Source organism: Leguminivora glycinivorella, chromosome 17, assembly GCF_023078275.1.
Source record: "Leguminivora glycinivorella isolate SPB_JAAS2020 chromosome 17, LegGlyc_1.1, whole genome shotgun sequence".
Taxonomy (NCBI): Eukaryota; Metazoa; Arthropoda; class Insecta; order Lepidoptera; family Tortricidae; genus Leguminivora; species Leguminivora glycinivorella.
Window position 1 is genome coordinate 302,924 of NC_062987.1, and position 27,864 is coordinate 330,787.

Sequence of the window (27,864 nt, forward strand, 5' to 3'; positions counted from 1 at the left end):
GCGACGCGGCACGAAATCGAAACGCCGCAAAAATGTTGTCTGGCTCTGTCGCGCCAATGCGCAAGAGCGATAGAGATAGATAGCTAAGAAAGAGATTATTATCGTGAGCGTTTCGTGAGCGTTTGTCCATTCGGCTTCGCATGCGGCGTTATAACAGCGTATTACGAACTAATAGCGTAAACACTACGGAAGCCAACACGTAGAGTATAGTTATCAATACAATAGTACGTTAATACCCATTCTGTTTTGTTTTGACTGGTGAGCCAGTGTTACCTTTTTTTATCACGACTTCAAAATCGACTCTACATAGATAAGCTTAATTAAATTATTTTATTGTTTTGTGTTTTATGACAGCTCTTTAATATTTAGGTGATGTAAGTTTGACAATAGGCTAGTTTCCTACTAGTCAAATCAGCTTCTTTTTAAGAAGTGTCAAAACGATTTGCTAATACATATGTATACTATGAAATACTGAGAAGTGACGTCACGGTCAATTCATTTACTTTAAATCTTCCTCTTTGACTTATTAAATATAAATTATGTTACATAACTACTGTCCATATTTTTCTTCGAATTATATTATGGTGCTTTATTTCGTGCACTGCATAAAATATTTTATTTTAAGTAGGTACCTATAGGAAACTAGCCTATTCCAATCCATACCATAGAAAACCTGCGATTTGCCACCGCATACAATTAAATAATAGTACTTGCGTACAGAATGGACACTTCCTATAAAAGCGAAGTTAGACAGCCGCTCAGGGTCGAAGCTTGATGCCCGCTCTAATGCATGGCACTGTCCCTTTCGGCTATTGAGGGTTGTCGAAAATCACGTAATAATCTAATCTGTGGTAGCGCACGTAAAGGGACGTCGCTGTATCAACCCCAATAATTGCTAGCAACGCCATCCGAGCCGAATGATGTAGGGATCGCCCGATTGGGAGAGTGTCCAACCACTGACCAAAAAATCGTAACAACGTACTGTACTGACACTTAAGGTCACGGACCACCAATAAAAACTCTTTGATAATCGTGATACTACTCAGCAACTATACATTTTACTACCACTTACAAATATTGAAACACGTAATGTCTTTAAAATAAGGTTTATTTGCCAATGATCTCTAGGAAATGCCAAGCAAATGAAAGTGTTTGACAGTACCGTATGTAAATTGTGAGTCGAGATGTCAGTCACTGGCGTAATAGTGTCAGGTTCCTCCTACATTGACTGGAAATTAGGATTTTGTCAAACGTATTTAGTTTTTAACTCGGTTAAATACGTATTATGTCAGCATTTTATTTCAACTCTGTTACATAACACAGCAGATAACTATACCCACTTATTTTCATATGCTAGGTACGAATAACTACATAACATAACACTGAGAATATGCTTTAAATAATTTTCAAAATATTTTATAGTGTTTCGGATTAGTTAGTCGCTCTGCCGACTGGAAAAGCGCAATCAGCAGACAGCAATGTCAGATTCCAAATTGATCATTAATTTTGAAAATAGCACCCCTGAAAACCTATAGAGATAGCACTAATGCTAGTCAAACTCGTGGTATATGCACTTAGCGCATACAGTAAAGAGTGTCAGAGTTAGCACTATTGTTATTCAAATCCGGCCCTGATTGTAATATTAGCTAAAAATTGTTGAGCATTAGACTTTTCGTTCGTCGCGACATCTATTGACAAGTAGCAGTACTGATTATTTACGTTATTTGACGCGCGATTGGCGCGTGTTTGACGCCAGATGTCACTACAATAACTCGGAATTACTGATGTATGGATGGAGTTACAATTCTTTATTATTCCTCTATGATTTTATGATAATTTGTTGTTGTTGTTGTTGTTTCCAAATTATTTTCGTTGGTTGTAAAATATGATATTGTATCAGTAAATAGTATCAGTTTAATGATCAGTTTAGCAACAAAAGCTTAAATTAATTTATGTGACAGTATTATGGTTGTGGTAATGTAATCGCTTCGGATTACTAGACTATATATTTTGAAGAGAATGGGACGAAATTTATGTTAATAAATAATATTATAATATTGAAAAATGTTACTTCATGTAGTACTTAAATGTGTACCTACTTACATATCGGATCAGGTACCATGGTTTAATATAAATATTTCAATTTCAATAACGAATAGCATTATCCTGATTTAAGCTATATTTTTTTATAATTAACTAAAACGACTTTCTTTAATTAACTTAGTGAAAAAAAAACTATATCTACTTTTAAACAAAAAAGCTTATTTCGCTAGGTTAACCTTGGCTCACAATTACTCAACCAAATTACAATAGACGACAATAGCTTTATACTAGACGAGCACACTTGCTCGATGACCTGTTTCTCGCGCGCGACACAAAAGACTTATGAAGTATGTATATCAATGGGCCATATCAGTGTAACATTCAAAATTATGCTAAAGATATAAACATAATTACATATATGCCCCACATAAGATATTTAATGGACGCCCTACGCAAAACACGACATGAATTTCCAAGAAACTTCAGTACAAGTACAATTTGATTAAAACTGTTTAACGATCAAATAAAATAGGACTAATTGACTGGTTAATTTATTCTACAACTTTTTTCTTAAGTCAATCACGAAGGCAATTAGATTAACAGCTTTGACAATTAAGGGAATGTCGGTAAAAAGCGAAAATGTTGAAGCAATCATCATTAGGATGGTAGTAACAATGTAATGGCCAGCAGGACCGTGCGGAGGGTGAAGCGCAAAGGAAAGGAATCTGGTAATGCAGCCAAGGACACCCTCCCCGCCATAGTCGTCACTCCCCCCGACATGAAGGTCAAGGCGCCCCGCACACGCGACGACAAAACTGTCAAGAGTAATGTCAACGAAGCCACTTCAGCAACAGTCATTAACAACATGGATGAATTCAACGTCAACAAACTTATAGCGGAACTCTCTGAGAATTCCAGAGCATCTAAGGGCGAGATAGAAAGCATACAGAGAAAACTACTACAACAAGCCAACGAGATACTCAAAGTGAACGCTTTCGCCAACAACCCGGTCCCCGGACCGCGAGTCATAGACACCGCACAAAAATACACAAGTAATCAACCCGTTTATGGGAGAATACCGACAGTCGTACCGAGAACTGTAAATCAAGTTAATTTAGATTCGCGCCAAAACCAGAATAACATGGCGGCGAAGGATACAAAGGACAATCAACTCAGCGATCAACTAGTCCCGGAGAAGCTACAAGAGGCTCCCGTGTTCCCGGGGACGTGTGGCAACCAGGGAAATATGCAAGGGGCCGGCGCGGCGGGAAGAGGCATTTTTTCCTACGAAACAGGTTCCACCGCGGGCCGCCTGCCCGCCAGTGCGCGCGCCGCTTCAACAAGAGGTGAATGTCTTATTCCGTTTGAATACCAATTCTTTTTTGATCGTGCATACTGTGTTTTTGTCATCCGTCACATGTGTTTCGGCTGAGTCACTTTATTCGGTGAAGGTTTCGTTTTGTAAGTTTTTGAGGATGTCTCGATAGTGTTTATGCGCGAAAGCTTGGAAAGCTCCGTATGTTGCGATGCCAGTGTGATTGTAACCGTTACAACTTATCAAGAAGTTCATTGTTCTAGACTGGTATGTATTTTACTATTCTATCTTACCTAATACTTAAATCATAGTGAGAGTTTAGTATAAAGAATATATTTTTCAAGGTGGGCAACTTTATATCCCCGTATTTAACCGAACTTACGGCTTACATACGCGAATTGATGTCTTATAGTGGAATGAACGCAGATAAACTGGTCACTAAGTTAACAGTAACATGTACACAAAACATGTTAATGTAAGTTAAGCTAAATAATAGCTTTTTCCCAGGAGAGCCATTAACTTTAACGAATCTTAAAATCTTGTATCTCTATTATGAGTATTTCTCAACAATGCAAGGATTCCACACTGTTGCCCAACATTGTTGGCTGTATTCATTGACAATTTGATACTAGTGATGTGAATTGACAATACTTACAACGATCAAAAGGTAAGGTTGATTTGCCAACATAACATATTGCGAATGGAACCAACTATGAGCATTATGTTATGTCAAAAGAAAATGTTGGCATAGATTGCTGGAGTCAGTCCAACTACCTTTACACTGTCTAGCGATAGTCTGATGCTACCTCAAACGTATTATGAATTGACCTTTATTTTGACATTTAGACGTTGCTGCTCAGTAGCAAAAGCCCGAGTGGAGTATTAAAGGGCCATTTTTTTCAAAGTTGTCCACCCCACTTCTTTTTGGATTTGGAAATTTTTATGTGGTTTCCACTCAGAATCTTTCAATTCTAATAGGAGAAAAAAGTGTCTCAAGGTTTTTTCCCCTTTTCGTTCCCATTTTTTTTTATATATTTTGTATGGCGGTAACGGAATGGAAGGTTCGAAAAAATGTATGGAAATCTTGGGACATTTTTTTTCACCTATCAGGATCGAAAGACCTCGTATTAATCGCGTAAAAAATACCCATGTTACAACTTTAAAAAATGGCCCAAAAATAATAATCGACTGTTTTCATATGCTTATAAATAAATCTAGATTTTTAAACTATGAAGGATAAATTACAATAATCGTTTACTAGGTATTTTTTTACGTTTTCGTTTACTCATTATAACAATATTTATAAAAGGATGGTCGTCGATATGTGGTGTGTCATAACTACCATTAGAAGATATAATACATAATATTGGTATGTTTACAAAAAAGTTGATCATACAAATCAAATCAAATGAAAATCAAAATATTTATTTGCTAAAAAGTAAGCACAGGTACATGCATGCAAATACAGTTTAAAATCCATAGACTTATATAACAAAATCCTTAAGATAAAAACCAGATAACATTAAATAGATTTCAAAATACATCACAGATACAATTTAAAAGGGTAGGATGGAAAAGAAAGTCAAATTAAACCAAAACCAAAATATCATTATCAAGTTACTAAATAGGTAGTCCTAGTATTATTATCACTTCTCTTTATAAAACAAAGTCCGTGTGTCTGTGTGTGTGTGTGTGTACTCAAAAACTTCACGATAAACTCGAAAACTACTGCACGGATTTTCATGCAGTCTGGTATTATGTCTATCTTATTACGGATAATTAATTTACTATCACCATTTTTACGATTTCCGTGCAAAGCCGGAGCGCGGGCGGGTCGCTAGTATTTGAGAATTCTAACTCTATAAAACAGGTGCTTATTCGGAAGGTGTATCGACAAAAAAACCCAGGTTGTTTACACCTGACACAACGGCCGTTGCGGGCTTAAGGACAATTCATTTTCGACTTTAGATTATAACAATAAAGTTTACATTTTCACGACGTTTAAGTTGAACTTAAGGTAAGTATTATTAGGTATGTTTTTTTTTACGTACCTTAAATATATTTTAACTTATTACAAATTTAATATCCTGCTTGCTTTCATGCGATTATTTTTTTAATTAAAATATGATACACATAAGTCCTGTATATTTTAGCAGTTTTCGTGATGAGCAGGTACCTAAAACTAAACATTAGGTACATGAAAAAAATGCTACATAGAATAATATTACCGCTGTCATTAATTCTGTCCTCTAATCAATTTACGAAACCCAGGTATTGTAGTTACTTTATGAATAATTAGAATACCTTAAATAAAACAAAAACCTTATACTAAGCTAATAAAAGTAATAAAGCTTGACTGTCATCTCTGATTGTCATGATAACAGCGTAATTTGATAAGACGAAGATGTCAAAATCTATTGCATAAATAAACCATAACTAAACTAGGTACTTCCGTCGTAAATATGACCTACTAGTTTGTTCCAACTCTCAAACATTATAACTCTTATAACACCAAATGCAAAAACTAAGCCACCAAGCATTTTGTTCGACAAATTCATTCGATTGAGCGAATCGATGAATAAAATTGAATTAATCGATGATGCAACGGATTTATCCGGAAAACATGATTATATTATCGATTTATCGTCAATCAGTTCGTTATCGCCAAAATAATACAGATATAAAAGTAGAACAGTAATTACGCAATAAAGTTAATCAACTATACATATTGCATAAATATCGAAAACAATAGGGAAAACTGGCATGCCAATACAGACATAAAATGGCGGATACGTCCAGAACTGACAGAAGCTCTTATCTCATTGTATAGTTTATGGGACCATCGATCTTATTTCATATGAGAAAAGTTGAAATTTGCGGATTAAAGTAAGATATCTCGTGGTTATTTAAAAGTTATGGGGCAGCATCTGACAGGAAGCGATGTGGGCGATTTATATTGTTATTGTTTCTTTTATGCTTTCGATTAATATCCGTGAGAGGAGTTATATCACTAAATTTGGTTACGTAATTTCTTAAGAATAAATTATTGGTGGGAAAATTAATGGCTGTATTGTGATTTTTCCTAGTGTGACTCATGAAACTATAATAAGCCTTGAGTGATGCGAATTCAGTAAGAAAATTTGATGTTCAAAGTAGTATGTATATGACGTAAGTATGAATATGCAACTTTTACCTTGCTTTGCCATTTTACGACAAAGCTTTCTTGTCGATATAACGTATAATATTGTCTTTAAGTTCAAATCTAGCAATACTCTTTTGGAATCTACAGCTAACATTCTGTGATAACAGGATTTTTTATTATTATTGACTGATCGGTGATCGACCCGATAGTCAGACAAGGACAGTGAAGACAGAGTCTAAGATGGAGCTTACTCAATTTGGCGCTCCTTAGATCTGAAAAAGTTCGATTTTGGCGCCCCTGGACTTGACGCCCTTCCTTGGGTTCAGCTTTGAGTATAAATATTATTGAATAAATCCACGAAACCGTCTCCGGGCCGTCAAGCGGCATCTTCAATGAACATATCGATAACCGGTTATCGATAACACCAATGAGCTTCTGATTGTTCCGTTTTGGTTTTACAACTTTATTTGTGCGGAGAGAGGCATTTACCGGTCTCTTATTAACTTATTATGTACCTATTGAGAAGTGGGCGTAGTTATTTCATTGTCACTGTTTGAGATATAATCACTAAGTTGTTCCTAAGATTTAGGGACGATGCAGACTTACAGATGGAAAAAATGATTGTCATGTTAGTTATAGTTTTTTTAGGCGAGATGAATTTAAGTTTGTATTTGGCTAAGATTCCAGACGCAGTGGCCGTAATACTATTTTTTTATTACATCACCCATTAGTGTTTTGACCTCCTTTTTCACTTATTACTGAGTTAAAAAATATATCAGGTATTAAATTACAGGCTACAGAATGAAAGTTCAATAAAATTACGAAATGAAAAATTAACTAACCTAAAATAAGTATTGTGGGCAGATATTTATTTTGTTGTCTGTTTTAATTTTTTTTTCAAATGTAGGAATTTTTGTACTTTTTCTATTCAGAATTACGAGCTCTATCGATTCCGCACGGGAAAAAAAGTCCTACACTTTTATTTCTACTGAGTTACAATTTCTCATACAAGTTTAACCGTAACTCAGAGGTAAGCAAAAAAATGTAGGTATAGAAATTTTGAGACATTTTTGTATCCTATTAGAATCGAAAGAGCTCATGATTATGTCTAGAAAAGGTGTAAAAAAATCCAAAAACAAAAAAAGTGAAATCGATTTTTAAATAAAAATATGCCCATAAAGTGCCGTACGCCAAAACGCTTTTACGAAATAGTACATTAGGTACGATACAAGTTCATAACAAAAGCACTAGTGCGTAAAAAAAAACACAATCTGTACTGAAATTGTACATTACGATACAAGTGCGTAAAAAAGGAAGTTCGAAACGAGTGGCGATAAATTAAAACACGACCGAAGGGAGTGTTTTAAATTGACACGCGTTACGAATTTCCTTTTTGCACGTGTATCGTACGACGTTTTTCGGTACAGAATAGATGAGCCTTCAAAGTTTCGAACTGGCATATAATGAACCACTTCTCGCACTAGTGCGTAAAAAAAAACACAATCTGTACTGAAATTGTACATTACGATACAAGTGCGTAAAAAATGAAATTCGAAACGAGTGGCGATAAATTAAAACACGACCGAAGGGAGTGTTTTAAATTGACACTCGTTACGAATTTCCTTTTTGCACGTGTATTGTACGACGTTTTTCAGTACAGATGGCCCTGCGAAGTTTCGACCTGACATAATTATAATGAACCACTTCTCGCACTAGTACGTAAAAAAAACACCATCTGGAGGCTCATCTGTACTGAAAAACGTAGTACGATACACGTGCGAAAAGTAAATTCGTAACTCGTGTCGATTTAAAACACTCCCTTCGGTCGTGTTTTAATTTATCGCCACTCGTTTCGAACTTCCTTTTTTACGCACTTGTATCGTAATGTACTATTTTTTTATACCACGTCAGTGGCACACACGCTAACCTATGGACACCTGCAACTCAGGGGGCGTTGACAACCCATTAGAAACTCGTACACTCCTTTTTTGAAGAACCCCATACTTTAGTTCATCGGAAATACCTCGGCAGGGAGCTCATTCCACAGCCGGAGTGTCCGCGGGAGAATATTGACGCTGAGTAACAATGTTACACACCTACTTAGTTTTTTAAATTAGTTTTTTTTTAAATGAAATGGCTTCAGTCCATTACTGGGACTATTTCGCCAGTGTCAAAGTGATATGAGCTAATATTAATTAGTGATTTTGGTACGGTAAGCACGACAGTGTACGGTGAGTTAGTAAACTGATAGCAAGATTTGACAAGAGCACGTGGACTACCGGCCGCTGACGACAAAAAAGAGGCAAAACGCGTTTCGAGATTAATTCTTCAGCATCAGCTTCTCACTACAACATTAGTTTACTGCATAATAAGCTATCGATATTACACTTTAAACAAAATTAATGAGCAAAAGAAAAATAAATTATTCACGACACGAGACTGCTAAGATGACGCTCGATTCGCAAGTCTACAATGTTCTTATCAATTAACCCAAAAATAAGCACAGAATTGTCAGTGTCAAGTGTCACTGTGGTCAAAATAGCCCACTGATGGCGGCTGTACCTCCACATGACATTCGCGGTCATAAACGAGTATAATTTATCGCAGGAAATGGCCACCGCAGGTTTCTCGACCACTTTGAATGGCGGCTGCATCCTCCTTTAGATTATGTTTTGATAGATTATTATACTTTAATTATACTGTTATTAAAGGATACTCGTATCTTTGTCAATGAAAGCAGCCAATCACTATTATTATAAGCATCACTACCCCTTAATAACTAAAATAGGTAAAGTCTCCCGCCGCCCTAACCTGGCCCCGTAGCCGAATGGCATTTCTCCGACGCCAAACGAAAGCGATACGCCGCTGGCTCTGTCACGCCAATACGCAAGCGCGATAGAGATAGATATCTACTAGCGCTTCGTTTCGTGAGCGTTTCGTGAGCGATTGTGCCATTCGGCTAGCCACCCTGGTGCCGTAGACGAATGGCATTTCTGCGACGGTAAACGAAAACGAAACGCCATTTTTATGTACATACCATAATAATAGTATCTAAGCCGCTAAAGGCAGTCTGGTCTGGCTCTGTCGCGCTAATACGCACGAGCGATAGAGATAGATATCTTACGAGCGTTTCGTTTCGTGAGCGTTTGTGCCATTCGCCTACGTCCCTGGATGACCTGGATGTATGTAAGTTTGCGATAAACTCATATTAGTAGGAACTTAATGGATTTAAGTAGTTTTTTACATATGAATAAAGTGATTTTTGAGAATCGGTTACGTATAGAGGTACATAATGTGTTAAGATTTTGTATACATTGGTTGGGATTGGTTGAAATACTTAGGACAATATTTGCTAATCAAATCTGAAAAAAATTATGCCGAATCTTGAGAATATGTGCTGAAGTGACAAACGTTGGAGGTCTCAACGCAGTCTGGCTCTGTCGCTCCCACTACGGAAGAGCGAAAGGGAGATTAGGGAGAGCTCGCTAGAGTCGCTAGGATACGCTTATGAAGCGTAAAGAGAAGCGTTGGCTGCGGCCAACTTGGGAACGCTAGCCTGGCGTCCACTAGGCGCGCCGAGTCGAGCCTCGTTTATTCGCTTTCTGTGTTTCATATGAGACTGCGTCCATTAGCGACGCATCGAGTCGCATTCAAATAAATAAATAAATAAATATTATAGGACATTCTTACACAAATTGACCGAGTCCCACGGTAAGCTCAAGAAGGCTTGCATAGAAAACATCCATGGCTCAGGAACAAATATCTGTGCTCATCACAAAAATAAATGCCCTTACCGGGATTCGAACTCGGGACCGCGGCTTAGCAGGCAGGGTCACTACCGACTACGCCAGACCGGTGGTAAATGTATGAGAACTCGATTCGATGCGGCTCCATTGCGCCTTAGTGGACGACAGCCGCTAGGCTTTAAGTTTTCCAGGTTGACCTTGTTCTTTTATGTTAAAAACTTAACAATATATTTAAATTTGCAGGTGCCGACGTCCCGCCGTACAGGATGCCGCCGGCGCCGGACGCGGCACTGCCCGGTGCGCCCGCGCCGGCCGCGCTCCACACACACTCCAATAAGTTTCCTGTAAGTACCTATTTTAACTATTTTTAAAACAAACACTTTGATGGACAGTGGTTTCCACGACCGGTCTGGCTCAGTCGGTAGTGACCCGGCCTACTGAGCCGCGGTCCTGGGTTCGAATCCCGGGAAAGGGCATTTATTTGTGTGATGAGCACAGATAGTTGTTCCTGAGTCGTGGATGTTTTCTATGTATACATATAAGTATGTATTTATCTATATAAGTATGTACATATATCGTCGCCTAGCACCCATAGTACAAGCTTTGCTTAGTTTGGGGCTAGGTTGATCTGTGTAAGATCTGTCCCCCAATATTTATTTATTTATTTTATTTTGAAAGAAGCACTTTAATGGACAGTGGTTGAAATTCTTAGGACATTTTTTTCTCCTGTCGGGATCAAAAGACCTCGCGATCCTGAGTATGAATCGCGTAAAAAATACCCATGATACAAAAAAGTGGCGTGGAGAACTTTGAAAAAAAAAAAGGCCCACGTACATCTCGTACTTCAATAGTGAATTTTACGTTAATGCGACCCTAGTTTTGCGTGTTAGAGGGAGGGCCATTTTTTACCATAATAATATTACATCTTAAACAACCTGTTGTAACGTATATAATCTGCCAGTAATTACACACGAGCCGCGTTTCTCTCGCGCAGTGAAAGTGATCATTGTTCGCGCATTATCGGGTACCGGTACCTGTCGATACGTTCTAACGATCGGTATACGTGTTTGGTAGTCGAAATAATCGGGGAAGTTCGATGACTCATAATACTCCGTATCTTTACTATAGTCTCATGAGTGCCAAGTTATTTTTTAAGGACAAAGTCACATTTGGATTTTATAATAGAATATAATAAAATTCATAGCTGGCCAAAAATATTTTTATCTAAGGAGGATAATTTTCTAGCAACAAAGCTGCTCGTCAGATCCGCTTTTGTAGAATATTACCTGTGTGGTGATGGGTTAAGAATTTCAACATCCCCTTTCCTATTGTGGGTGTCGTGGAAGTCGACTGTGGGATATGGGTTCCATTGTCGTGAGGCAATGGGCTGGAAATCTGTCCCTGAATAATCCCTATTTTTGTTTTCTTTCCACCCCTTGAGTGGCATGGAAACTTGAACAGTTTCATGTACTCTGCTTACCCTGTTTGGCAATACAGATGAAACAATACGTACGTAGTGGCAGTCACTACGTTATCCGAAGCCCCGTCACTTCTGCCATTGTTTGTCTCTCTTTCCCACTAATAAAAACCTAACCAACAAAATTAAAATTTTTGATGAAACCTCCAAGATAGTGGCTAACAACACTTCCGAATAATTCAGCTTTTACACAAAAAAAACTAAATCTAAATCGGTTCATCCGTTCGAAAGCTGATGCCATAGACAGACGGTCGTTTTTGCATCGGGGTACAGAATATATAATAGTACAAGTACAGAAGGCCCACTGCTTTGATGTTCACGAAATGCCGCCTATTTAAATGACTAGAAAATTTTTACAAAGAATGAAAGAAACCAGCCGCACGTGCGCAGCGTCGGATTATCATCATTATTTATTCATCATATATTTTATTTTTATACTAAATTGTCATGAATATACCGTTTTTTTTATGAAAATAAAAAAATAAAGCACTAAGAAAAATGTTGTATTTACTGACTTTTGATTGGACTACAAAAAAATAACGGGCACCTACTCAGATAAGGTTTTTACTATTTTCTACTGTTCTAAAGTAGGACAATGACACTGTAAAGGTTTGAAAGCGGGATCGATTACGGTTTTCTTACAATAAGATACATAGGTATCTCAGTTTCAGTTTTCAGTTTCATACAAAAAAAAACGCATTTTATTTTTTTCTGCTTAAAATAAGCCTCATTTTGAAAAATTTTATATATCATTTTTTATTTCTCATATCATTTTCAACCGAAGAGCATTTTTTAAAATATGATTTTTGGAAAAAAAATGCGAATGTCCATTTTTTATTCATTTCGATCCACTGTGCCACCCCTGTAGGCCGCGAACTCGCAGCTGCCGGCATCTACTTGTAGCGCGGCGATAGAATCGCGGAGTGAGCCGCCCCTGGTCGGGGTTTAAAAATGCAACTCTATTATGGATGTTATTTTCATCAGATCGAGCGCGAAGTGATCCTGTCATCTGGCGACAAGAACTCGAAGGTTCCTATTCTTCAGCAAGAACGAAGACGTGGGCGTCTAGGAGCCGTGGCTCCGGACACGCCTCCGAAGGCCCTGGCTGCTTGGACCCATGGTGATGTAAGTACGACATACCTTTTAGGCTTGTGTAGTACATGTACTAATAGTACAAAACACACGATTCCCTCCACTGTACTAGACCGAACTACTCCCAAATGATTCTTCTCTCTAGTACATTTAGTCACACATGCGCAACAGAAAGGGAGCAAAAGGAGCGAAGAGCCGAGGAGTGACAATGACAGCAAAGCGATCCGTAGATTTGACCGCAACCGAACTAGAACCGACTGACTCGGACCGAGAGCGCGCAAAAACGGCCGATCAGCGCCCGGCTAGTACGAGCGAGCGTTACTGTACGCCATATTATGTGCAATTTGTCTCGCTCCCTCGTTGTACTACTGTACTAAATGTCCTAAAAGAACGAACTAGTACACTTAGGAGATCGTATTAGTTGGGAGCGATCTTTTCAGTGAACGAGCAGGCACAACTCTAAAGTACCTTTAGTTTTGAAGAAAGCAACAGAAATAAATAACGATGCCTCCAGTTTCAAATGTAAGAGTTTATTTTCCAATTTACTTTATTTGTAGCATTTGTAAATGTGCGCTGTCTCGCCAACAAACTACATGAGCAGTTTGGCGAGTAACTTTAAAATTATAAAATGTTAAAAACGATGTGTTAATGATAAAAAAACAGGCGTACAAAAACATTACAAATTACTTATAATTGACTAACTTTCTTGACGAATAGTTCAATAATAAAATTTAAATAGCACTGTAATAAATACATAGGCATAATTATAAGCATTACGTATAGTCTCAGACATTGTTTATTCTCGTACACCCGAATACACTAAACTTGCAGATTGGACCTGCAGTACAGAACGCAACAATAATCTGCACATAAAAAAAAAACAGTTTTTTCAGTACAGATGGTCGTTTTTTTACGCACTAGTTCGAGAAGTGGTTCATTATATGCCAGGTCGAAACTTCGGAGGCTCATCTGTACTGAAAAACGTCGTACGATACACGTGCGAAAAGGAAATTCGTAACTCGTGTCGATTTAAAACCCTCCCTTCGGTCGTGTTTTAATTTATCGCCACTCGTTCCGAACTTCCATTTTTACGCACTTGTATCGTAATGTACTATTTTTTGTGTAGAAACCGTAGTTTTTAATATCCTTGGACTGAAAATAAATCCATTACTGGTTTTGTGTAAAATCTGATATGTATTGTAGTTTTTTTATGGGATAGGAGGCAAATGAGCAGACAGGTCGCCTGATGGTAAGCGATCACTGCCGCCCATGGATTCCTGAAACACCAGGAGTGTTGGAGGTGCGTTGCCGGCCTTTAAGATGGGTGTACGCTCTTTTCTTGAACGTTTGAAGGTCGTACCGGTCCGGAAATACCGCTGGTGATAATTCATTCCACAGTTTAGCTGTGCGGGGCAGGAAGTTTTGCATCATCTGCGCACTATTTACGACAATATTATAGGTACATAACGATTAACGTCTACCTGCTTGAGTACATTTGTCGTCCTGCCGGCGTATCATGCTTCTAATTTTATCACTTATCCACGGAGATAAGACATCTGTCACGCTTTGGCAAGTATGTCAGTGTGAGAGTGACAGTTGTCCTATCCACGTGGATAAGTGATAAAATAGGAAGCATATTAGCCGGGCAGTTGGTCGCTGTAGTTACTACAGTGACAACACAAATTGCAAGTTTCTGCGATATCTGGAGCAGATAGCAAATAACGGAGTTTCTCCCGACGATATTATGAGTACCTTAGCATCTAGCCAACGTCTCAATCTCTTACGCTTCGTAAGCGTATCGTAGCTAGCCCTCCCTAGGGTTGCAAAAAAACGGTTTTTTTTCTGGCTTGAAAAAAAAAACATGAAAAAAAAACCGTGAAAAAAACGGTTTTTTTTCTGGAGTATGTTTTTTTTCTAAAGTACGAAATCTCAAAATTTGCAAAGTAGTTAATACTTTTATACGGTTTTTTAGACTTAATGTTAACTATTAAACGAATTTAATCAAATAACTTTAATTTCTGGTCTTATAAAAGTAACATTTACGAAATCTGTAGTTGGTAGTTATCACTATTTACTGTTGGCAACACCACCGCCTCTCCACGCTACACGCAGCATCGGGGATTCCCCAATAAACGTTTGTATACTGAATGTTAATTGAATTAAAATGTACGTGATTGTTATTGAAACACGTTACAACTCACGAAAAACCGTTATTGTCGTATTATTTGTTCATCTGAAAAAATAACCATATTTAGAAAAAAAACCATGGTGCTCGGTTTTTTTTCATGTTTTTTTTCACAATTCTGAAAAAAAAAACATTTGGTTTTTTTTCTATTTACAACCCTAGCCCTCCCTATCGCTTTTCTGTAGTGGTGGGACAGAGACAGACTGCGTTTCATCGCCATGTAGCATCAACGATTGTCACTTCAGCTAGGCTGCCAGTTATACTGGTGGATGTCAAATAATACGTTTTAGTTTAATATGCACCTCAGTTTAGTTGAATTGATATTGCTAGTCAGAAACATCATTAAATTAAGTACAAGTGGTACGTAGCCGAATGGCACAAACGCTCACGAAACGAAACGGTCTTAGATATCTATCTCTATCGCTCTTGCGTATTGCGCCACAGAGCCAGACTACCTTTCGCGGCGTTTCGTTTTCGTTTCGCGTCGCAGAAATGCCATATTTAGGTTTTACTGGATCATCATATAGTGAGGTTTTGAAGCATTTCACCAGATATTTGCTTAAAATATGTTTTAAAACGTTAGGAAGTTGTTTTTTTTTTTATCGACTGATACTCATCAGCTTGGCTATAAAATATTAGTGTCACATCACATCAGAATAACCTCTACCAGTCAACCATTGGGTTAAACAGACATGCCTTTAAGCCAGAGATGCCTTTTGGCATTAAGTCCGCCGTTGTACATGTTTCTTTGTTGTGCAATAAAGTTTAAATAACTAACTAACTAGTATGGCTCTGTGATCCAAAGAGGATTTTGGCCTCCAAAACGAGAAGACGCTACTTATCCCGATCCTGCCAATTATCGGCTTGTAGCTGACATAGATCCGCCATCACACTGTCTCCCCAGCGGTATTCTGGGCTGACCCTTCTGGCTGGGAAGTTTAAATAAATAAAATAAATAAATAACCTACGACACATTTTAAGAGATACTTTGGAACACATACAAAAATATTTTTTCTATTACTGAATGATTGAAAACAATTAGTCAATTACTAATAACTTAATATGTTTAACATCTGCGTCATGGATGTTTTCTATGTATAACAGTATTTGTATATTATATATATCGTTGTCTGAGTACCCATAACACAAGCCTTCTTGAGCTTACCGTGGGACTCAAGTCTCAATCTGTGTATGAATATCCTATAATATTTATTTACTTGTTATTTATTTGTCTGCTTTATGTACATAATAATTTATTTTTCGCAATGTTAAGCTTTCGAACAACATTTTCTAATTCGTCAAAACTCATGTTAGGGACTCTCTGTGAAAGTACGCCGCCCATATAAAGAGGTAATGATAGCTTGTAGCTTTGATGTTGCACATAAAATAAAACCAGTACCATACATGCTTGCGGTACCACTAAAACAGTTTTCTGAGCATCTGTACACCTTATTGCAACGACAGAAATGTTACTATGGATTAGTTAAAATTGTTGTTTTGATTTGAGTGCGACGGTGATCCAACACTTTTGAGTGAGTTTCGACGACCCAGTGACATTATACTGTACATATACCACAATAAAAAAAAATAAGTTGACCGGTAGCTTTATATTTTTGTTGAAGGAAGATCTTCAACAATGTCTTGACTCGTCTTTGCGGGGACACTACTGTGCCCCCAGTTTGGTATTGTAGAAGTTAGAGGTGAATAATTTGTAAATTAGTAAGATTTAATTTTTGTTGTTTGTATATCTTACACGACTACAACCAAATATAATAATTAACTAACAACTAAAATATTATATTCATTCTGTGGGCTCTAGAAACTATTCTTGATGAAAATTTCAATTTAATTTTAGAATAGTTTCTATATTTCATTTTTGCAATTTATCCCGGTTTTCTTCTTAACCTATTTTACGTTTATTTATCTTTTAGATTTATATAATAAAACTAACTAGGTAAGTCATATTAATGCTGTATCTAAGAATAGTGAAATTCTTTGATATTTACTAATGATCCACCTTCAAGGAAAAAAACTGTAACATTATGCATTGTAACGCTGACATTGCAGTTCCGAAGCCCCATTGAGTCCATGTCACTGCAACCGTTACCCTAGACCGCGTTACTCGCAACGGGACGGGATGTTAATGAGTCATTAAACTGTATTTATTAATCATAACTTTACTATGACACTTTAAGGTTCTGAGAGTTGGTTAAATTAGATCGAGTAGGTACTTGTTGAATGATGGTAATGAGAAGTTTCTGGAAACTTTTGAAATCAAGAGTACTAGGTGAGTACTAGGTGACATGAGTTAACTTATAGCTTGAAAAAAAAAACACCCTGTTCATCCATACTAATATTATAAATGGGAAAGTGTGTGTGTCTGTTTGTTTGTCCGTCTTTCACGGCAAAACGGAGCGACGAATTGACCTGATTTTTTAAGTGGAGACAAGTGATGGGATGAAGAGTGACATCTAGGCTACTTTTTGTCTCTTCCTAACGCGAGCGAAGCCGCGGCCAAAAACTAGTACCTACACTTATAAATATAAGTAGGTAATGAATGCCTCATGTGGGGGACTACCTCTACATTCCTAATGACGTTTGTACGAAAATCACTTGGCCTAACTCATTTGGCCGAATTATGAAATGCCTAACGCTCTTTTGGCCTAACGATCATTTGGCATAATTTAAATTTTGCCCCAAAAATGACATTACCCAGAACCGATTCGCTGTTAGAAAGGTAGGTTTAGGTTAGATTAGAACCGTGACCTCACACAAATCCGAGTCGCTTCTAAAAAAGTGGGTTTTAACGGTGTTAGGCGAAACAATATTAGGAGATTTAAATTAGGCCAAATGATCATTATGCCAAAAAATATTAGGCGATCTAAAAATCGAAGAAAAAACTTTAGGAATCTAGATATACATCCCTCATGTGGTCATGAATTAAGAATTAACAAAGCCTTTTGCTCCCGGCGATGCATTAGAAGTTGACTTTGGGCTTTGGGTTCAATTACGATGTGGGCTATGAGCTAGCAACATGTCACTGCGAGATCACAATTTCGATTTCGTTCAACCCGTTAATTAATAAGAGTGGCACTGCTGGCTTTCATTTGTTCTGCTTACTCCTTTTGAAAATACAGACGTGAATTTATGTGAGTATACAGAGTGGTGCCTGTAACAAAGGCGAATAATTGAACTCTAGGCTATTCTCCTTATACTGATCAACATTTGTTCGGCGACTTTTAAAAATAACTTGTATTTTGATTTTTATCATCATTGAAAGTTTTTTCTAAGAGTTACAATACATTACCTCTGAATTCTGTTAAGTCTAAAGTGTGAGAGACAACGTCAATGACAACAATAATGGCGTACATTGAAGCTAATATTTATTTTGTATGAAAAATTAAAAATTTAAAGACTTCATAATTTTTAAAAGTCACTGAACAAATGTTGATCAGAATAAAAAGAATAGCCTACCGTTCAATTTTTCGCCTTTGTTACAGGCCCCACCCTGTATAAAATGTAAGGAATGCATTCATTACCTATCACATTTCGCTTTAACGCACCTATCTAGCGTTCCTATCTTAATGACCTAAGTGTTTATCTATAACGTATTGTCTACACTGTCATTCAAGATGACGCGTGATGGCATGACAAAACTAGCCAAGGCACGCGTCTTCATGAAGGACATGTGCTATAATGACCTGTCTACACACCTGCAGGGCAAGGAACCCGACTTCGTCACGCATGATGCTCGCGAAGACCGTCACGGCACTGCGCCCGCGCAGGGCTTGCGCGTATCCCCGTTTTCAAAACATTCACTTGATTAGGTTAAAAAATGGTATATAAGTATTTATATATTATGTATATCGTTGTCTGTGTACCTGTACAATACAACCTTCTTGAGCTTACCGTGAGATTCCGTCAATCTGTGTAAAAATGTCCTATATAATTTTTTTTTTATTTCACGCATGATTGACGTGTGATTGTCGCTCGATGTCACTACAAATAACTCACATTTACTGATGTATGGAGTTACAACTCTTCCTTTACTTATTCCTCTATGGTTTGAAAGCTGAATTAGTCGGAAGTATTCTCAGCCATGCCATGTTTGATGGAAATCGGTCTACTATGTCGGTTTTTCAAAATTCAAATTTTGTATTGTGGTTATCATATAGATTAATAATCACTATACTAAATTCAAATTTCTTAGTTCCATTTCTTAGGCGTTTTTAAAAATGTACTTTAAGTGAATAAAGGATCGGGAAGCACCGTCTTCTCCACTGCGAAACTGACGTTTGAACCTTATTACAAAGTCATAAAGTTCATACACATGAACTAACACTATACAGTGACAGAGTGTTTATTATTAGTTTGTACCTAGCCAAACGTCACAGTCGCTGACGCTCCGTAAGCGTATCGTAGCTAGCTCTCCCTACCGCTCTTCTGCAGTGGAGCAACAGAGTCAGACTGCATTCCGATCGCCACGTAGTTTCAACTATTGTCGCTTCGATTAGGCCGCGGCCGGCTGGAGTCCACACAAAGGTCCATAAAAATTCACAACAGCACCTCAGTGGTTAGTTAGCGTACGCAGAACCAACGGTGATTGTTAGAAGGTGCTGGCTCTTTGCGACGAATTTACATATATTTAATCAAATCTGATTTCTACCCCTTCCATTTCAACAGACTTTGTCAAGAAAAACAACTAATTCAGCAGTACAGCAATCGCAATCAAGAACTATAAATATATGTCGATTGTTGTCATCATCCTTCTCGAGTTATCCCGGCATTTGCCGCGGCTCATGGGAGCCTGGGGTCCGCTGTGACAACTAATCCCAAAATTTGGCATAGGCACTAATTTTACGAAAGCGACTGCCATCTGACCTTCCAACACAAAGGGTAACTAGGCCTTATTGGAATTATTTAGTCCGGTTTCCTCACGATGTTTTCCTTCACCGAAAAGCGACTGGCAAATATCAAAGGACATTTCGCACATGAGTTCCGAAAAACTCATTGGTACGAGCCGGGGTTCGAACACTTCGAACCCGCGACCTCCGGATTGAAAGTCGCACGCGCTCCTCGACCTCCAGCGCTGTCTTGCCAGCGTTGTCTTGCCTGTTGTATTACTCGTAATATTGACGACTTCATTTTAACGCACACTCCTCTTAATTCTGGAACCGGTCGGTTAGAAACAATAAGAAATTATTACGGCCATTTTCTGGTATTAGATTTCTGCCATATAAACATGTTTTTAAGAAATGTTGGTTATGAAATTTATGCAAAAAGTGGCTTAATGAACCACGTTTCACGTTTTTCCCCATCACAATTACATGCGAATTTACAAGTGCGATAAAGGAGCAAGATGCCGATATGGAATATGGAACATGGTTTCAAAATGCTCAGGTAGGCATTTTCTTTTGCAATGTGTATGAGACACTTGTCGATATCGATACAGTACCATCAGTCTCGCTTTCTCAACGCCATCGATAATTTGCATTTCACCTCAGTATGCCACGCTTCAGCAACAATAATGATCACTTGTCACGATTGCAGTGGCCTGTGGTGTTTTGGCTTTATATGTAACTATCTTTTGCCCGCGGCTTCGCTCGCGTTAGAAAGAGAAAAAAGTAGCCTATGTCTCCTTCCAACTATCTTCACGTCAATTCGTCTCTCCGTTTTCCGTGAAAGACGGACAAACAAACATACACACACACTTTCCCATTTATAATACGTATTAGTATGGATATAGCAAAAGTCGCGCTTACAACGATCTCAAGACTACATTTTTTTGGTTTTATATTGATTCTATATCATCGTATAATCCTGGATTTGGGCACAATTATAAGCGTATTTATTTTAATATCGTTCTAATATCACTTTTATTGCATACTGTTTGCTTTTACAGTAATCATGCCAAAACTAATTTAAGCCTCCTTAGGCTAATATCGCTTTCAGGTAAGTATTTTATAAGCCTGCATAGGCTTATTTTGGTCCAACGTTAGACTCTTATGAGCCTAAACAAGCTTATTTTGATTTTTGTACGACAACACGGTACGCTTGGTCTGTAGCGTGATAATATAAAAAAATGTTGTGACAAAATAAACACTGAAGGTACTAATTACCATTTAGTAATACTTATAAACTTATAATAGCGTGTTTATTATCCTTGGTGCTTCTTCATATTGCGCAGTAAGTATTTGGAAAATATTATTTACTGTAAAATGGACCCTTATTTACACTTCAAATTTCATGCGCCCACTCAAATAATAGTATTTTGTATCCTCGTTAATTATTTTATTTCTATATTTGCAGTGAAAAGACGCCATTGTTATAGTTGCATTTTCTCAGTGCGCTATTAGACTATTATAAGATCATTTACTTAATATTAGCATTCTTGAATACCAATGATACGGCCATGTTTAATTAATTTAGGGTTCCTTGCTTTACCTATATAAAACCTCATTTTCTTTATCTTGACCTGATTTTATATCACTTGACCCTATAAAAACAAATATACTTATTGTTTTTACTTTTTATTCAAATGGCAATGTTGGTGATGTGAAATGGTTGTATACTTACAATTGTGTTCCCAAAATCGATTTAAGGTCTAATCACTTTATATTGATCTCATCTATTGTTTATTTAAGTATGTTTATTCTATATCACGCTAATATCGAACTAAGTTACTGCTATTGATCTCATAATAGCTTTAAATAAGGTCACAAAAAGATGCACTATTGTATTTTTATGTTATGCTGATATTAGTCTGAAGTTCTTACAAAAGCATTTATTAAGGCTATTATAACATCAAATGATCCAATATCGCTCTAATATCTTACTAAACTACTGCTATTGATCTTATAATAGTTTTGAATAAGATGAAAAAGGCATGTACTTATAGTGTTTTTATGTTATGCAGATATTAACCTGACATTCTTACAAGAGCATTTATTAGGACCATTATAAAATCAAATAAACTTAGAGAAGTGGACTATAAGAACATTTACTCTCAAGAACAATGAATCTACGTAAATGTTATTGTAGGAGTAAGAGGCTTATAATAGTATTATAAAATGCGCTTATATACACATATGAGACTAAGATAATGAGACAGAGAGTTCTAGAGTGCGTACTAACTTGTCTAAGGCTAATATAAGAGCATAAAATTTTCTAAAAAAAATATTAGAGTGCTATAAGCCCACTACTCTTATAAAGTGCGCAATCCAAGACTATTTTGCTAGTTGGGTAGGTACCTACATATTTATCTACTTCTGCCATATTTACTTTCAAAGCTCAATTTGATAAGATACGCTATAAAAACGATGTGATACGAGTGGTTCAAGAAATTACGTTTCTTCAAACATAAACATAACGTAGGCCATGCCATAAAATAAATAAATAAATAAATATTAATAGGACATTCTTACACAGATTGACTGAGGCCCACGGTAAGCTCAAGAAGGCTTGTGTTGTGGGTACTCAGACAACGATATATAAATACTTATATACATGGACCAACATCCATGACTCAGGAACAAATATCTGTGCTCATCACACAAATAAATGCCTTTACCGGGATTCGAACCCGGGACCGCGGCGTAGCAGGCAGGGTCACTACCGACTGCGCCAGACCGGTCGTCATAAACATAATTCATATGACAAATCCAATAAAAATCGTGATCATTCTACTTGCGTTATCCCGGCATTTGCCACGGCTCATGGGAGCCTAGGGTCCGCTTTGACTACTAACCCCAAGATTTGGCGAAGGCACTAGTTTTACGAAAGCGACTGCCATCTGACCTTCCAGCCCCCTTCGGTAACTAGGCCTTACTGGGTTTAGTCAGCTTTCCTCACGATGTTTTCCTTCACCGAAAAGCGACTGGCAAATATCAAATATATTTCGCATTTCCAAGAAAAATCGTATCGAAAACTAAATAGGTATTCTTAATTAATTAAAATTTGAAATATTAGAATAGACCTGTTAATTCTAATTCGAGTTAATTTTGTGATAAGTGTGTGAAATTATCGCGTTCAATCTTATTTATTGTGCTCATCTTAGCATACCCCCTGATGAACATCACATTGTATCAAATCAAACATTTTGTAGGTACTCTCTCTCTCTCCTTAACTATAAAAAGTAACTCGTAAAATGTAGATTAAATACAATGACGAATCGTGCACGCGCGCAAGCAAAGCGTCTCCAATTGTTCGATGAGGATGATCACACGGAAGCTTTGCTATACTTTCTACGATGATTGCTGTAGAGTCACAGTATAATGAATAGTGTATATTATCGTACAGTATGGCCCACAGATATACCATAGATCAAGCAAACGTATCTACTTAGCGTGTCAAATGAACTCAGTGAAATCCACTGAGTTGTCCGTCTTTAATCGCAGCTTGCAGCTTTCGGGCGTCAATTTTTGTAAGTTGAAGTCAATCAAAACATAAAAAATGCCTCGTTACGTGATATTCAACCATATTGAACAATCAAGAGCCTGAGATATATTTAACATTACAGGCAAGAAACAACTTCAGTACAAAATTTGACACGCTCGGCCCCTATACAAATAGATGAACTTGTTTCTTCTATATAAATAAAGTTCTGTGGTATGGCCACTCCCGCTCCCCGTTGAAAGTGCCGCCCACCCCCTCTCGGCTACCTCACAGTTACCGCCTCTCAAAAACGCTAACAGTCGACCTGTCATATTTCACTCATACAAGCATATAGTACGCGTTCACCTACACGAGCTTAGACTGTGTGATAGGAACGCGCCTCTTTCATATATTTGATCGCCGGTGTCCGAGGCGTGATAGAGTAAACGATTGGTACTTAGTTTTCAAACGAAATTTGATAAACTACATCTTATGGCCCACCAATGTGTGAGTGTCCAGTTTGATTATTGAGGGTTGATGTTTGATTGAGGAGATTTGATTTCAATAATAACCCCTCGTGCGTCAAGAAGCCTCATTAAAGAGACGCGTGCGTCAAAGGGACGCTTTTCTACAAGTACGGTGTGCGTCGGGGTCCGCCAATTTGTATTGAAAATTAGTTTACTTTCCCATAGCCAGTGAACAAAACCAAATAACCAAATAACCTTTTAAATGTAATTGTATTTTAAACATTTTGCAGTAATGATATCGAAAATATGTTCGGTCAAACAAGTTCGTCACTAGAAAAAGGCGCCAAATTTAAATTTCATATGAGATGATAAACATTCGCCACACACAAATTGTTAAATGAACTTTTTCCTCAAATATCTTCGTTACAATCTCTAATTACATAAGGTATTACATATTTCTAAATTAAAGGAAAAATTGACAAATTCACACCTCCGGCAGGACTCAAACCTGCGACCTCTAGCTTTGCTGGAAATGATGTTAAGATGTATTCTTACGGGTAAATGTTGCTATACGCCACCCTAAAGCCTGATTTAGACGGCGTGCGAACTCGCATGCGATTTTAATTACATTGCGGGCTGTTGAGGTTACATACAATTTTGCACAACCATCAAATACCGCAATGTAATAAAACTCGTAGGCGAGTTCTCGTACAGTCTAAATAGGCCGTAAGGCGTTTAAGAATTGAGGGAAGGCACTTATAAATTCTCACACATTCAGCAGGCCTCCATGGCGCAGTTGTCAGCGCGGCTGGCTCCGGCAAAGCCAGAGGTCGCAGGTTCGAAACTTGCCGTAGGTGTGAATTTAAAAATATAGACGCTCGTAGACATTTCTGCATGATAAAAAACAAATTTACATAAGGTATGCTAACATACCTAAGGTATGTCTAAGCATATGTGTATGTTGCAGCATTGCAAGCCCGCATCTTTTATAGTAAGTGCGTTTTCACATTATCCGATCCGATATCGGATGTCGGACCGATATCCCATACATTACAGGCGCCATCTTGGATTTTTTCTATTGAAATCCTTCCGACATCCGATATCGGATCGGATAATGTGAAAACGCACTAAAGCTGCAGATATAAGTATCACCAAGTCATCGTTAGTGAGATTTCGTCATTTACGGACAAGGACTAACCATACTTTTTTTAATGTTTTGATGGGTGAAATTATTCTGATCTCCTTCGATGAACTTTTAGAGTAAGATTGAAAACCACGAAGAAACATTGTCAGTTTAGTAGAAATGAAATTCTTAGGCATAAAAAATGAATAGTAAAATGTTCATTATCATAGTGTGACAGGGATAATATAATTATATACCATATGCATCCTATAACATCGCTGTCAAACGATGTTATCTGCATACTTATAACAAATTCACTTAATATAATAAATCTCTGACCCGTGTCATATCTATAACCCCTTAAACTTTTTATGTGATGACGTCGAGATTCTCCCGCTGCCCCCGGTCTATAGACAAAGCCAGTCTGCGCGCGGTCGCACGCGCATCCGGTGTAGCGCACGGACAGATCGAGTGGATAGTGAATATGCTAGTTAAGTGAATTACAATTTAAAAGTGGAGGAAAATGGTGGAGTTTGCACTTGAGAATGTAAGTTAGGATGATATATTTTCCAATAAGAAAAGTTAACTGAATTTTGTTCTTTTATCTATTTAAGGCGTGAAAATGCATCATTAAGTTATATTCAAAGTTATTTTTTGGTCGGATAGATAATGTATTGTAAATAAATAGGTTATAACCCTAAAGTAAATAAATAAATAATAAAATAATAATTCCGAAAATATTCTTCAGGGGAACTTATAATCGTTAAGGATTACGGAAACGTATATCAATAAACAAGTCCCTAATTAAAAGGTTTATAAAGTTTGGTCTATAAAGAACATACCTACTACTACAAACTTTGTACTCATCCTAAAGTCTTTAACTAAATAAAAAAAAAAAAACCGGCCAAGAGCGTGTCGGGCCACGCTCAGTGTAGGGTTCCGTAGTTTTCCGTATTTTTCTCAAAAACTACTAAACCTATCAAGTTCAAAATAATTTTCCTAGAAAGTATTTATAAAGTTCTACTTTTCTGATTTTTTTCATATTTTTTAAACATATGGTTCAAAAGTTAGAGGGGGGGGGACGCACTTTTTTTCCTTTAGGAGCGATTATTTCCGAAAATATTAATATTATCAAAAAACGATCTTACAAAATCCTTATTCATTTTTAAATAACTATCCAACAATATATCACAGGTTGGGGTTGGAATAAAAAAAAATATCAGCCCCCACTTTACATGTATGGGGGGTACCCTAATAAAACATGTTTTTCCATTTTTTATTTTTGCACTTTGTTGGCGTGATTGATATACATATTGATACCAAATTTCTGCTTTCTAGTGCTAACGGTTACTGAGATTATCCGCGGACGGACGGACGGACGGACGGACGGACGGACGGACGGACGGACGGACAGACAGACATGGCGAAACTATAAGGGTTCCTAGTTGACTACGGAACCCTAAAAACGTTTGTGCTAACATGAGGGATCCCATTTGTAATAAAAAAAAAGGTGTGGTATTCAAAATTGGAAACAATTAGCCAAAAAAACTAAATGGTCCGACACATTAGATTCTCGAATTTCGTTACGATTGATTAAGTTTTGAAGCAGGAAACAGTCGACAGCGGAACCTTGATTTTAAAGATTTTTTCGCAATATCTTTAAACTGTGTTGTTCTGAATAAACATTTTTTTTCGATAAATCTAGTTAATAACACTAGTATAATTAACTAAAATTCCCAAATTGAAAGGGAGGCTCCTTTCCGTTTTAGCATTTTCGCTCCTGTAGCGTCTTAACCAGCACTGGAATGCCCGGACTTCGGAATAGTGCGGAAGCCCGTCAAGTTCTAGCCGCCATTACCCCGAAAGACGCATTCTATTGTGCCGTTCGCTGACCTATTAATATTCTATGGACCTTTGTTTGTATCTAACTTGATTCTTGTATTTATCTATCTAGCTTCGGACAATATGCACACATGTATAAATAGTTAGGTGTAGGTATACCTATTTATATCACACCGACCATTTAGAAATCGAATCGTGTCATGACAATGGATAATACTAAAAATTATTGGAGCAACAGATGTTAATAGTATATTACGATACAAGTACGGAAAAGCGGAATATTTTATTCGCACGTGTATCGTACGACGTTTTTCAGGAGGTACATATGGCTCATTATCTTGGAAGTTTCGACATTGGCACAATATAATGAACTACTTCTTGGTCTAGAGCTATAAAATAGCACCATTGGTACTGAAAAAAATATTTATTTATATATTTATGTTTTGTTTGAAGTCTCAAACCGTAACATGAAACCCAGACAAACTGGATGAAGGAGTTTCTAACTGTCCAGGGTGCGTAGCCGAACGGCAGAAACGAAACGAAACGCTCGTAGATATCTATCGCGTGCGTATTGGCGCGTAAGAGCCAGACTACCTTTCGCGGCGTTTCGTTTTCGTTTCGCGTCGCAGAAATGCCATTCGGCTACGGCACCAGATTTGTAAAGCTCGGCAAAGCGCATATCTTATACTTTTAAACGAGCAATTCTTGTATATTTATTTATTTATTTATATATACCGACGATCTCGGAAACCGCTCTAACGGTTTCGCTGAAATTTGTTATGTGGGGGTTTTCGGGGGTGAAAAATCGATCTAGCGTAGCCTTAGATCCCGGAAAACGCGAATTTTCGAGTTTTCATGAGTTTTTCTTTCGCGTTAGTAAACGTAAAATATGGTCGTTAATTTCGCTGCGCGCGCATCGATTCCGCTTAGCTCAGTTGTACGAGGTTGTTCTAATGTACGCAGATAGATCGTAGGTGTCTGGGTTTCGAATCTCGGCCAGAAATTAAGTTTTTGTTTTTTGTCTTTTTTTGTTTTTGTATTTATCAGAGTTTTTTTTAT

At 37.4% G+C, this 27,864-nt stretch overlaps 1 protein-coding gene across 3 annotated transcripts in view; it reads left to right on the top strand.

The window, feature by feature from the left end:
- Positions 1–27,864, top strand: part of LOC125235084 — an 84,521-nt gene that overhangs the window by 37,675 nt on the left and 18,982 nt on the right. Inside the window, exons 1-3 of one of the 3 annotated variants that reach the window (XM_048141512.1) lie at positions 3,372–3,625; positions 10,490–10,590; positions 12,708–12,848. In XM_048141512.1, coding sequence (XP_047997469.1) covers positions 10,513–10,590; positions 12,708–12,848 — 219 coding nt within the window. In that variant the 5' untranslated portion in view covers positions 3,372–3,625; positions 10,490–10,512. Of the gene's footprint in view, positions 1–3,371; positions 3,626–10,489; positions 10,591–12,707; positions 12,849–25,431; positions 25,511–27,864 lie in introns of those variants that run through there. The other 2 variants (XM_048141511.1, XM_048141513.1) reach the window with 2 other exon arrangements.